The sequence below is a fragment of the Erinaceus europaeus genome, chromosome 5 (genome assembly GCF_950295315.1).
Source record: "Erinaceus europaeus chromosome 5, mEriEur2.1, whole genome shotgun sequence".
Lineage (NCBI taxonomy): Eukaryota > Metazoa > Chordata > Mammalia > Eulipotyphla > Erinaceidae > Erinaceus > Erinaceus europaeus.
The window spans coordinates 50,784,490-50,797,027 of record NC_080166.1 but is presented as its reverse complement, the minus strand read 5'-3'; the positions used below and the strand labels follow the sequence as shown (position 1 = coordinate 50,797,027).

The window sequence follows — 12,538 nt, the reverse complement described above, 5'->3', positions numbered from 1 at the left end:
AAAAAAAAAAAAAAAAAAAAATCAAGCCAACCCATATCTGTGACCTTGGGAGAACTATTACAGTTTCTGCTGGAGGGGCTTGGGGACATAGAACTCTGGTGGTGGCGATGGTATGGAATTATATCCCTATTATTATGGGAGTTCAATCGGTGCAGCCTTTATGAGGGTAATTTGGAAATAACTATCAAAATTGCAGCAACAATAGATGTATCTGTTTTAAAAATTACATTAAAAGTTATTTATTGGGAGCTGGGTGGTAGCGCAAGGAGTTAAGCGTTCATAGTGCAAAGTGCAAAGACTGGCGTTAGGATCCTGGTTCGAGCCCCTAGCTTCCCACCTGCAGGGGAGTTGCCTCACAGGCGGTGAGGCAGGTCTGCAGGTGTCTTTCTCTCCCCCTCTCTGTCTTCCCCATCTCTCTCCATTTCTCTCTGTCCTATCTAACAACAACGGCATCAATAAGAACAACAACAATAACTAAAACAATAAGTGCAACAAAAGGGGAAATAAATAACTTAAAAAAAATTTTTTTAAGTTATTTATGTTGTGGTCCAGGAAGTGTTGCAGTGGATAAAACATTGGACTCTCAAGCATGAGGTCCTGAGTTCAATCCCAGGCAGCGCATGTACTAGAGTGATGTCTGGTTCTCTCTGTCCTCCTGTCTTTCTCATGAATAAATAAATAATCTTTTTAAAAAATATATTTATTATTAATTGTAATGTCAAAATATGAGGAACAATTTAAATATCAATAAGGAATGATATGTTGTAAAAATTATGACATGTATCTTCTTGTATTCATCTGTGAAAAGTTTCAAGTTAGGCTATTACGGGAGAAATAAGCAAAGTAAGAACTTGATTGATATCTTCTATATGATTGATATCTGACTTTACTCATCCTGCACAACAAATGTTTACAGACTGATTGACTTAGACAGCATTTATTTTTCACGGTAGTGGAGACTGAGAAGTCAGTCCAACATTGAGGTTTTGACAGATCTGATGTCTGATGATGACTTGCTTCTTGACTTGTTGATTGAGTGTCTTCTTAAAGCCTCACATACAACTCTGTAGGGCATCTTTTAGGACAGCACGAATCTCAATCAATATATGACCTGAGGATGTAACTTAGGGGTAAGACATAGGACTTTCATGCTTGAGAACCTATTTTCAATCCTTAGCGCCAAATGTGCCAGGACTGAGTGGTATTGTGGACTTTTTTGTAAAGATAAGTCAATCTTTTAAAACAAAACAAAACAAAACAACTTTCAACATGTGCTTTGAGGAGGATACATTCAATCTATATCCATTAGTTTGCTACTATTTGTATCACAAGTAAAAATTTTCCAAAAAGCAAATGTGTTTGTATGTCTATAAACTCTTCTGAGAAGGTTACTTCACAAACTAATCCTTATATTTTGTCAATGGGGAGAATAATTCTGTGGCCCAGAGACAGAGGCATGAGAGAGACTTCCACACTGCGCTGATACAGCTTATTAAAAAAAAAAAACAGGGGACCAGGCGGGGGCGCACCAAGCTCAGGGACTGGCATTAGGATCTCGGTTAGATCCCCCTCCCACCCCTTCTGCAAGTGGTGAAGCAGGTCTGCAGGTGTCCATCTTCTCTCCCCCCTCTGTCTTCCCCTTCCCTCTCTATTTCTCTCTATCCTATCCAACAACAACCACAATAACAAAAACGGGGGGGGGGGGGGAATGACCTCTAGGAGCAGTGGATTGGTAGTGCAGGCACGGATCCCCAGTGATAACCCTGGAGACAAAAGAAAAAAGAGTAAGTTTTTAAATCTGAGGGCAAATTTCGTGAGATTGAAGAGAAAAATCTGTCTTCAAAACATTGCTTAAAATATCAAAAGTTCTTAGTGTTTGATTGGTTCTTTGCCCTCTGAGAGACTCATTCTGACTACTCTCTTATTCCTACTTGTCTGCGGATAGGGAATATCTGGTGTTTCTCTTTCTACCAACGATGCTTGGGGTCTTTTCCAGCACCCATAGAGTTCCCTTGCGGTGCTATAGGACTTGAACCCAGGGCTTCATTGCATGGCAAGGTCAGAGAGCTCTTCCTGGTGTGGAAATCTCTAGCTCCTCCTTTAGTAATTTTTAAATTGTTTAATAGCTGCTGCTGCTGCTTCTCCTCCTTTTCCCTTTCTTTTCTTTCTTTCCATTCTTCCCCTCCTCCTTTTCTTTTTTTTTTTTTCCTCCAGGGTTATTGCTGGGCTCGGTGCCTGCACCATGAATCCACCGCTCCTGGAGGCCATTTTTCCCCCTTTTTGTTGCCCTAGTTGTTGCAGCCTCGTTGCGGTTATCATTGCCATTGTTGACGTTGCTTTGTTGTTGGATAGGATGGAGAGAAATGGAGAGAGGAGGGGAAGACAGAGAGAGAGGGGAGAGAAAGATAGACACCTGCAGACCTTTTTCACCGCCTGTGAAGCGACTCCCCTGCAGGTGGGGAGCCGGGGGCTCGAACCGGGATCCTTACGCCGGTCCCTGCGCTTTGCGCCACATGCGCTTAACCCACTGTGCCACCGCCTGACCCCCCCCTTCTTTTCTTTTTTTGAGTCAGGGTCTCAGCCTCACACCGGCAGTCTCACTGCTCCTGGGTCCCTTAGACAAAGAAGGGGCAGGAGAGAGACCCCACAGCATAGACCTTCCCTCCTAGTACCATTGCCATCTCCTCTGTGGTGCCAGGGTTTAAACCTGGGCTGTGCACATACAAGGCAGGTGACCTCCCCTGTGAGCCCCTCTCTAGCCCTAGTGCTAAAAAAATTTTTTTAATCTTTATTTATTTATTGGATAGAGATAGAGAGGGAAGGGGGAGATAGGGAGACAGAGAGACACCTGCAGCCCTGCTTCACCACTCACAAAGCTTTCCTTCTGCAGGTGGAGACTGGGGGCTCGAACCTGCATCCTTGCAGGTTGTAACATGGGTGTTCTGCCAGGTGTACCACCACTTGGCCCCCCAGTGCCTATTCTTAAAGAGACATGCTCTTTTGTTTTTCTCTTTTTATGTAAAACACAATTGGTTCCCTCCCAAATATTATTCACACTCTCCATAAAATCAGAATATATCTAGAAATTGAATTAAGTATTAATAGTAGGTTGGTGTTTTTTTTTTAATTTTTCCTTTTTTTTAGGTGATGAAGTTGTGGGCACATTTTCTTTCTCCTTTTACTTTTCGATGCTTTCCAGATTTCCTTCGGTGAATGTTTGTTGAAAGTTGAGGAATGATTGTTGTGATTGTTACACTGAATGATTTAAGATGTATTTTCTGTATTCTAAAAATACCTTAAGGGAAGGCAGTGTTTTATTTTTCTTTTTTTGTAGGCAAATAGTTGGTTTTTAATCTTCTGGAAAATGGCAGTTACTTCTACTTTTGCTTAGACCTGTGTTTTACTAACTGAAATGTAGTGCATTTATAATAGTTGTAACCTTTGTAGATGTTTTGAAGTCTGGCAACCTTGTTTAGTGACTAAGTAAAGTCTGGAGTCAGAAGACTTGTTGGCTAACTAGTAAACTAAAATAAATGTTTAAAATTCTCTTATTCCTCAATCTCTTTTTTATAAGATGAAATGATAATATGAGCACATTATATAGCCAGTTTAAATTAAAGCACCCATACAAAGTTAAAATTTACTTCAGAGTCTGACACATGTAAACAGACTGTAATTTTAGCTGTTTTTTTTCCTCTCCCCTCTGGTTATTCCTGAATTTTTGGATCTCAGTCCTTTAAAACTTATGATTGTTGGGGGCAGGGGTAGAGAGCATAATGGTTATGCAAACAGACTCTCATGCCTGAGGCTCAAAGTCCCAGGTTCAATCCTCTGCACCACTATAAGCCAGAGCTGAGCAGTGCTTTGGTAATATATATCTCGAAAACTTATGATTGTTGTAATATCTCATAGGATTTTACAGAATGAAGGATACATACAACCTAAGCAAGACTTTGTTGTTCAATAACGACTTCCCACTGACAAGAATTTCTTACTGGTTATGTTGGTCCTTATTTTCTGTATTACCAAACATGTTATTGGATCAAATGTCATCTATAAAATGGCGCATAAGTGGCATAAAGACAGTTTATTAAAATTTGAAGCAATGCATCTATTTTTGTGTACATTTGAATAAAACATACAGGTAGGATATTAATCAATAATTTTGAGGGCATTCATGGTAAAATAGCAGTGAATATGGAGTGGGGAGAAGCGAGCCATATTAAAGAAAGATACTTAGGCTATAAACGAACAGGTGTTGCAGAGCTGGTAATTGACTGGTTGAAGCTGGGATTTCAGCTCTAGATGTTTCTTTGCCTGTTTGTGTCCAGGGATGCCATACTCTATCCCAGAAGCTCAACAAAACAAATGAAGTATGACTTTTACCTATGCCTATTATAGATCTGATATCTGAGGATATCAACTTTCTTTCTTTCTTTCTTCCTTTCTTTCTTTTTAATCTCTATGAATCCTGTGTTTTTCTAAACAAAGGACTAGGAAACTGTATTCCAAGGGCAATTAACTCAATGGAAGCTAGTTTTAGGATTTCTTAACTTTGGAAAATAATACTGTCTCTTGTACGCTATTTAAATCTAATCAGCACTGTCCACAATGATCTGTTTGGATTCAAACTTCTGTTTTGACTTTTATAATTAAAGCTAATGTTTTTGGGTTTTTGTTTGTTTGTTTTATTTTTATTTGTAGTTGGCACTACAAATCCTCTGCTCCTGGCAGCCCCCCTCCCATTCCATTGGATAGGACAGAGAATAATTGAGAGAAAGGAAGGGGGAGATAGAGAGGACAAGAGAAAGATAGACACCTGCAGACCTGTTTCACTGCTTGTGAAGCATCTCCCCTGCAGGTGGGAAGCTGGGGTCTTGAACTTGGATCCTTGTGTGTGTATTTACACTTAGTACTATGTTCCCATAACTGGTATGCCTCTGCCCAATGCCCTAAATCTGAAGTTTAAAGTAGAACAGCAATGCATTTTTTCATTCTTAAGATTTAAGGGCTAGGCTCATGTGGGTCACCTAGCTTCACAGGCAGTGGGGCAGTGCTGCATGTGTCTTTTCTTTCCCTCTCAGTTTCTGTCTCTATCAGAATAAAAGAAATAAAGAGGAAAAAATTTGTGGTGGTAGGCAGGTTGAAGTTTTTTAATTTTATTTTATGAGTCAGAGAGAGACCAGAGCACTGATAGACTGACTACATGTAGTCCCGGGGATGGGGATCAGACCTAGAGTCTTCTGCATATACAAATGCTGTCTGCTCACTGAACCATTGCTCAAACCACAACTCTGTTTTTTTTAAAGGCTAAGGATTTTTTAATATTTATTTATTGAATAGAGACAGCCAGAAATCAAGAGGGAAGGGAGAGAGAGAGAGAGAGAGACCTGAAGCCCTGCTTCACCACTCATGAAGCTTTCCCCCTGCAGGTGGGGATCAGGAGCTTGAACCCCATTCCTTGCTCATTGTAACATGTGCGCAACCAGCCCCTACAACTGACTTTTTTTTTTTGCCTCCAGGGTTATTGCTGAGGCTTGATGCCTGTACTATGAATCCGCTTCTCCTGGAGGCCATTTTTCCCATTTTGTTGTCTTTGTTGTTGTCATTAATATTGTTGTTGTTTAGCACAGAGAGAAATGGAGAGAGGAGGGAAAGACAGAGTGGGAGAGAAAGATAGATACCTTCAGACCTGCTTCACAGCTTGTGAATCGATGCCTCCCCTCCCCCCCAGGTAGGGAGGCGGGGGCTCAAACTGGGATCCTTGCACCTGTCTTGCGCTTTGCGCCATGTGCGCTTAACTCACTGCGCTACCGCCTGACTCCCTTAGTTCTTTTTTTTTTTTTTTTTTTTTTAGTGATTTAATATTGAAGCAGCAGAGGTATAATTCCACATCACTCCCACCACCAGGAGTCTGTGTTTTTAGTCCCTTCACTGGAAATTGCAGTTCTCCCAAGGTCACCGATGCGGGCTGCATCTCTCCCCCCCCCCCCCTCGCTTTCTCCATCCATCTCTCCCTCCCTTCCTTTCTCTCTTTCTGGCTTCGTGGCTGAGGAGTGACGTTTTTAGATAAAAGTAAAGAGAAAAGAAGAAAATCAAGAGGGAAAGAGAGAAACATCATAACACTGAAGCTTCACTCAGTGGGATGAACCACAGGACAAAGCAGGCACCTTCCCAGCTGAGCTATCTTGCCTTTTTTTTTTTTTTTTTTAATTGCCATCAGGTTATTGCCGGCACTACAAATCCACCATTTCCTTTTTTTCCCCTTTCCCTTCCTAATTTTTATTAGGACAGAGAGAAATTAAGAGAGTAGTGGGAGATAGAGAAAGAGAAAGAAAAGTAGGTACCTGCAGACTGCTTCACTACTCGTGAAGCATCCTCCCTGCAGCTGGGGAGTAAGGGCTAGAACCTGGGTCCTTGAGCTTGGTAATATATGCACTTAACCAGGCGCACCTGCCTGGTCCTTTTTCTTTTTCTTTTTTTTTTTTTTCTTTCTTTTTTTTTCTTTTTTTTTTTTTTTTTTTTTCCCTCCAGGGTTATTACTGGGGCGTTGTGCCGAATCCACTGCTCCTGGAGGCTGTTTTTCCCCTATTGTTGTCCCTTTTTGTTTATCATTGTTGTTGCTGTTGATACTATTATTGTTATTACTGTCATTGCTGTTGGATAGGACAGAGAGAAATCGAGAGAGGAGGGGAAGACAGAGAGGGGGAAAGAAAGACACCTGCAAACTTGCTTCACTGCTTGCAAAGCCACCGCCCTGCAGGTGGGGAGTGTGTGGGGGGGTCTGGAAACCAGATCCTTACACTGGTCCTTGAGCTTTGGGCCACATGCGCTTAACCCGCTGCGCTATCACCCGACCCACCCCACCGCGTCCTTTTTTTAAATAGCGCCTATTGACGACATCAATGTCTGTTGCTTATTCTTGTATTGAACATTAGTCGGCCTACACATACATTACATTGCATGCTCTTTGTTACTCAGTTTTTTAAATACATGTTGATTTCGTAGAATTTTATGGGAGTGTCCAAAAGAGAGAATCCAGAGCACCACGCGGTACATGCAGCACCCGCGATGTTGCTAGAACCCTGGGACACGTACAGCGTGCTGAGCTATCTCCTTGGTCTCAGTTAACATTCAGTGGAAATTATGCCTTAGAACAGGCACTTAAATTCATCTGTTTTCCAAGGATTATTATTATTTTTAATAGTAAGTAGGACTGCCTTTAAAACTACTATGTGAAACATTCGTATGATTAAACGTACAGATCATGCACAGGTTCTTACTCAATGGAAAACATAAATTTTATTCCCGATCCTTTAAAATTGCACAAGTAGGATTTATTCCAGAGAATGGAGTAGTTACAAAAAATTATTGGTGGAGGGCTCAAAAAATATTTATTTGATAAAATAATGGCCTTTATTCTATGTATATGCATGTTTTATGTCTTTGATATTATATATTAGTAAACAAAGAGTTTTTTTTTTAGTGACTATCAAGGAGTTAAATTAAACCATGAATTATTCTTCCTGTCTCTTCAGTACATACATACATATAAGTATGATTTTTTTTCTAACTGTTGGGAGACCATTCTGTCTCTCTAACTTACTTTAAAAGTCATCCCAGGAACAGTGAAAGTGGGCATGTGCAGGGCCCAGCTCTGTTAAAAAAAAATGTTGGGAGACCTTAAATGAAGGTTATAAATCCAAAGGCAGGAATAAAAAGCACATTTCTGTGTCATTGACATATAGACGTAGCTGTAATTTATATGCATTTAGTGGCACAACTGGGAGTAGTAGACCTCTCTAGCCTTTCCCTATGTGCTAAATTTTATTGATGTGCATTTATATTATGTGCCTATAGTACGCACATATTTTCAGAAACCTATTTGTTAGCATTTTGTGTTTTAGACTGTAGTTTTCCTTTCTAGACTTATTACTGCTTTAGAAAACAACTAAGATAGTTTTTTCCCTCTCTCTTTCAGACGGTTTGGAAATTGTCTTGTACTCTAGTATATGCTAAGTTTATAGTAACTTGTTATTACAACATGTCTACATATGTGAATATAAATAGCACTTAGTACAAACATATGTACCTATACTAGCCTCCGCTATTAGAGCTGTGTAGTTGTGATGTTATAGGCTCCTTTTATTCTGACTAGTCCCTACAATCTGGGGACTTTCCTACTAATCCCTTGCCCTTCTGTAAATTTACTGGATAAGATGAGTGAAAGCTATCTCCTCTTTATAAAACTTGGGAGTCCTCTGTGCCAGTATTAAATTAGTCTGATTAAATGACTCCTAATGAAATGCAGATTTCCCAGTCCCATACTTCAGTTTCTACTCATTAGTGGCTTATCTTTGAAATTCCAGCCTTTCACTTAACTAAGATTAAGGCAGAGGAAGAAAAATTAGGTGTTCTTGTTAGGCTACCTTTTTGAGATTTTCTTTCTTCCAGACAGTCATTTCATTCCATGCAGTTGGGGGAGTTTTTGGTTAGTGGAATTTCAGGTAGTGTAGGAGAGAGAAATATAGGCAATAAGGACAGCTTCTTTAATTATATCACTCAGTCAACTTAATAACATAAGGTAATATTGGCTTAGAGGAAGAAGAGAAAGCCTTACTTTGTATGTCCCAATTCCCATCCCCCCCCCCCCCTCACTGATCTGGTCAGAATTCCCAGAACATTTTTTTAATGGATATAATTAAGTCTTTCTAAAAACAGAAAGATAGATCACATAGATTTAGGGCTTCTATATGAATTTCAAATGCACACTAGCATTAAAAAAATAATAATTGGGAAGTTGGGCGGTAGTGCAGCGGCTTAAGCACAGGTGACGCAAAGTGCAAGGACCAGCTTAAGGAGCCTGGTTCGAGCCCCCCAGCTCCCCACCTTCAGGGTAATTGCTTCACAAACAGTGAAGCAGGTCTGCAGATATCTTTCTCTCTGTCTTCCCCTCCTCTCTCCATTTCTGTCTGTCCTATCCAACAACAGTGACATCAATAACAACAATAATAACTACAACAATAAAATAACAAGGACAACAAAAGGGAATAAATAAATATTTTATAAATAATAATAAATAATAATTGTATTTATTTAGTCACTGGGGCTTCACCTCCTCTTCTCCCAGCAGACTCATCCCCCCTCTCCTACCCTTTTAATTTCAGAGAGAGAGAGAGAGAGAGAGGAGAGACACCACAGCACATAATTCCTTGGTGCTATATATGGTGCTTTCATGAGGTACTAGGGCTTGAAACCAGGTCCTCACAGATGGTAAAATGTACTTTTCCAGGTATGCTATCTCCTACCCCCACTAGAAGCTTTTTATCGTTGAGAACTGTAAGCAATAGGAATTCTCCTCTTATCCATGACCCTTCTCCTTTGTCTTTATTGTGTCTCTATTTTCATATTTTCCACATTCTACCACCCTATTCCTGTTGATGTCTATCTCACACCTGAAGCACTGTACTTACTTTGTTCTTCTTCATTTAGAGTTCTCTGAAGCATCAATGGGCCACAGAATTCAACTCATGATTTGGTTTTCTTGGATTTTCTAGGGTACGGTGGCAGAGTGATAATAAGGCCTTATGGTCAACTACGTACTTATGGTAGTGGCAGCAGCCATTAGCACCTGTAATGCATATATTTGCAGACTTTGAAGAAGTAGGACATGATAATGATTACTAGATTTTATTTTTAACAGACCTTTCGTGTGTGTATAGATTAACTGGTTCTTTTTCTGTACATAGAATCTGGACATACTGTACCAAAATGAACTTTTGCATGCTCTGATGGGAAATTTAATTTTTTGCAGTAGTTTAGAAACTGATTTTTGGCTTCTGGAAAGATGGTTCAATTGGTAGAGCATCTGACTTTATGCCCAAGATTCCTGGTTTAATCGCCAGCACTGCATGGACTGGAGTGGTATTCTGACTTGTCTATCTCTTCTCTGCCTCATGTGAAGTTCTCTCCCAGAGGCAATGAATGAAAACAGGATACTTTTTTAAAAAATGATTTTTTGTAATGTCACCTAATTGTAAATAGAATCTGTTCATTTCCCTGTTATTTTACCATATGAAGTGGCATACAATGCCCAAAGGGGAGAAGTAGTACTTTCATTAACTACTTATCTTGGATTCCATTAAAAAAATTAATCATCACTTTTGTCTTATAGGACAAACTATTCGAGAGAAACGAATTGTTGAAGCTGCGACAAAAAGAGAAGTAGACTATGAAGTAGGGGACATACCAACAGAATGGGAAGGTATTTACACTTTTAATGTTTTCTCAAAGGCAAGTTGTTCAACTAGATACAAACTCAACAAGAGCATATATATATATATATATATATATATATATATATATATATATATCTCTTTGCAAGTACTTTCACAGTGAAACTTCATTTCAGTTAATTTGAAACTTTTAAAAAGAACATAGCTATTTTGAAAGCTGTGAAGGCAGCAGCACATTTATGAGACATGTATTATGGACTTGTCTATTATGAAAAGCACTATTAAGCATTTGTAGAGCTGGGGTCTGTTGTGAGTTAAGTGAAGCTCCTGAGGTGTAGCATTGAAGGAGATACTGTACTCTCATGTGCTACCTTGCCCTTTTACAACCCCAGGGTTTAAATCTTGTTTCCAGGACTAACCACCCACATGAACATGGGAAAGTCCCTCATACTTAACAGTCTTAGTGTCCTCTTTTATAAATCATGTATTATACTGTAGATACTAGTTACTATTTTCACTCAACTTACAATAACCGTATTATCTGACCCCTGCTTAAATAGGGATGAACACGTGTTTCCTGTTGTATAGTTTTGGAAGTAAGGTAAAAAAAAAAAATCAAAGTGGTCAGTCTTAATATGACTGGAATAGTAACATATGGACTTGGTAAATTATGGGTGGCTATCTTCTATCCACTATCTGAATGTTAGCACACCAAAAGCTGACCCACTACAAAGAAAATAGAAATCACTGGTGAATCTACAGCCATACCACCCTGAACACGCCTGATCTTGTCTGATCTTGGAAGAAATCACTGGTGAGTCTTCATGGGCAGTTCAATAGCATGTGGCCTTTTAGGTCAAAAGTTAAGTTAGACACCTTGATGCCACTGGCAATGTGCTCCACTGTCTGCCACTAAACATGGCTTCTTAAGTCCTGAGAATATCTCCCTCACCCCTTTTTTGCCATCTGTTGACTGTACACACCTGCACCCATCTCTGGCTTAGTGTATTTCTACAGAAATCCGGGTTGTAGTTTGGTGAGTTTCCAGGTCATTTTTTGTGCTTTCGCTGGTTAATCAGGGGAACAACTTGAGGCAGCTGCTACTCCATGGCAATAACACCCAGAAGTCTCAAAATAGAAGTCATTCTTCACAATGGAATACTACTCAGCTATTAAAAATGAATTCATCAGGGCCAGGCGGTGGCCCTGGTTAAGCACACACACTATAGTGCACAAAGATCCAGGTTCAAGCCCCTGGTCCCCAATCTGCAGGGGGAAAGCTTCATGAGTGGTGAAGTGGCGCTGCAGATGTCTCTCTGTCTCTCTCCCTCTCTATCTCCCCTCCCCCTCTCAATTTCTGTCTGTCTCTATCCAATAATAAATTATATATATATGAAACAAATTGACCTTCTTCACCTCATCTTGGATGGAGCTTGAGCAAATCATGTTAAGTGAGATAAGTCATAAGGAAGATGAATATGGGGTGATCTCACTCATAGACAGAAGTTGACTAATAAGAACAGAAGGGAAAACACAAAGTAGAACTTGGACAGGAGCTGGTGTATTGCACCAAAGTAAAGACTCTGAGCTGGGGGAGGGGAGCTCTCAGGTCCTAGAACACGATGGTAGAGGAGTACCTAATGGGGGTTATTTGTTATGTGGAAAACTAAGAAATATTACGCCTGTACAAACTATTGTATTTTACGGTTGACTGTAAGCCATTAATCCCCCAATAAAGAAATAAAAAATAAATAAATAAAAAGCAGTCTATCCCCGCCTGCAAGGGGAAAGCTTCATAAGTTGTAAAGCAGGGTTGCAGGTGTCTCTCTGTCTCTCTCCCTTCCTATTCCCCCTTTACTTTCAATTTCTATCTCTATTCAATAACAAATAAATTTCACAAAAGAAATCAGTCTATACAGAGAAGTACATAGCAATACAGAGAATATTTTCTAGGTCTCTGGCAGCTTTATCACTTGATATTTCTCAAGTGTTACCTTAATAACTAACACTTGATAGTCTAACACTAATCCATTGCTTAGTAATAATTATTTATAAGTAAACCCATTACAGACCTATAGCATTAAATATCATACCTTATATATAATACCCATGGTCATTGTTAATTTTTATGCCAGCATATGAGGACATATATTTATTTCCCTGAAAATACCTTTTCTGTTTCTCAGTAGTTATGGAAGTACTAGAGCTATGAAGCAAGAACATAAAAATGGATGGAAAGCAGAGACTTTTAAAAGAAATACAAAAAAATAAATTAACGATTTCTAGGAGGAATATAATTGAAT

At 39.6% G+C, this 12,538-nt stretch overlaps 1 protein-coding gene across 4 annotated transcripts in view; it reads left to right on the top strand.

Moving 5' to 3' along the window:
• Positions 1 to 12,538, top strand: part of NDUFAF2 (NADH:ubiquinone oxidoreductase complex assembly factor 2) — a 445,591-nt gene that overhangs the window by 103,930 nt on the left and 329,123 nt on the right. For 3 of the 4 annotated variants that reach the window (XM_060191304.1, XM_060191305.1, XM_007516911.3), the window contains exon 2: positions 10,175 to 10,264. The exons of the other annotated variant lie outside the window; for it this stretch is intronic. In XM_060191304.1, the coding sequence (XP_060047287.1) occupies positions 10,175 to 10,264 (90 nt within the window). The remainder of the gene's footprint in view (positions 1 to 10,174; positions 10,265 to 12,538) is intronic. 4 annotated transcript variants of the gene reach the window in all.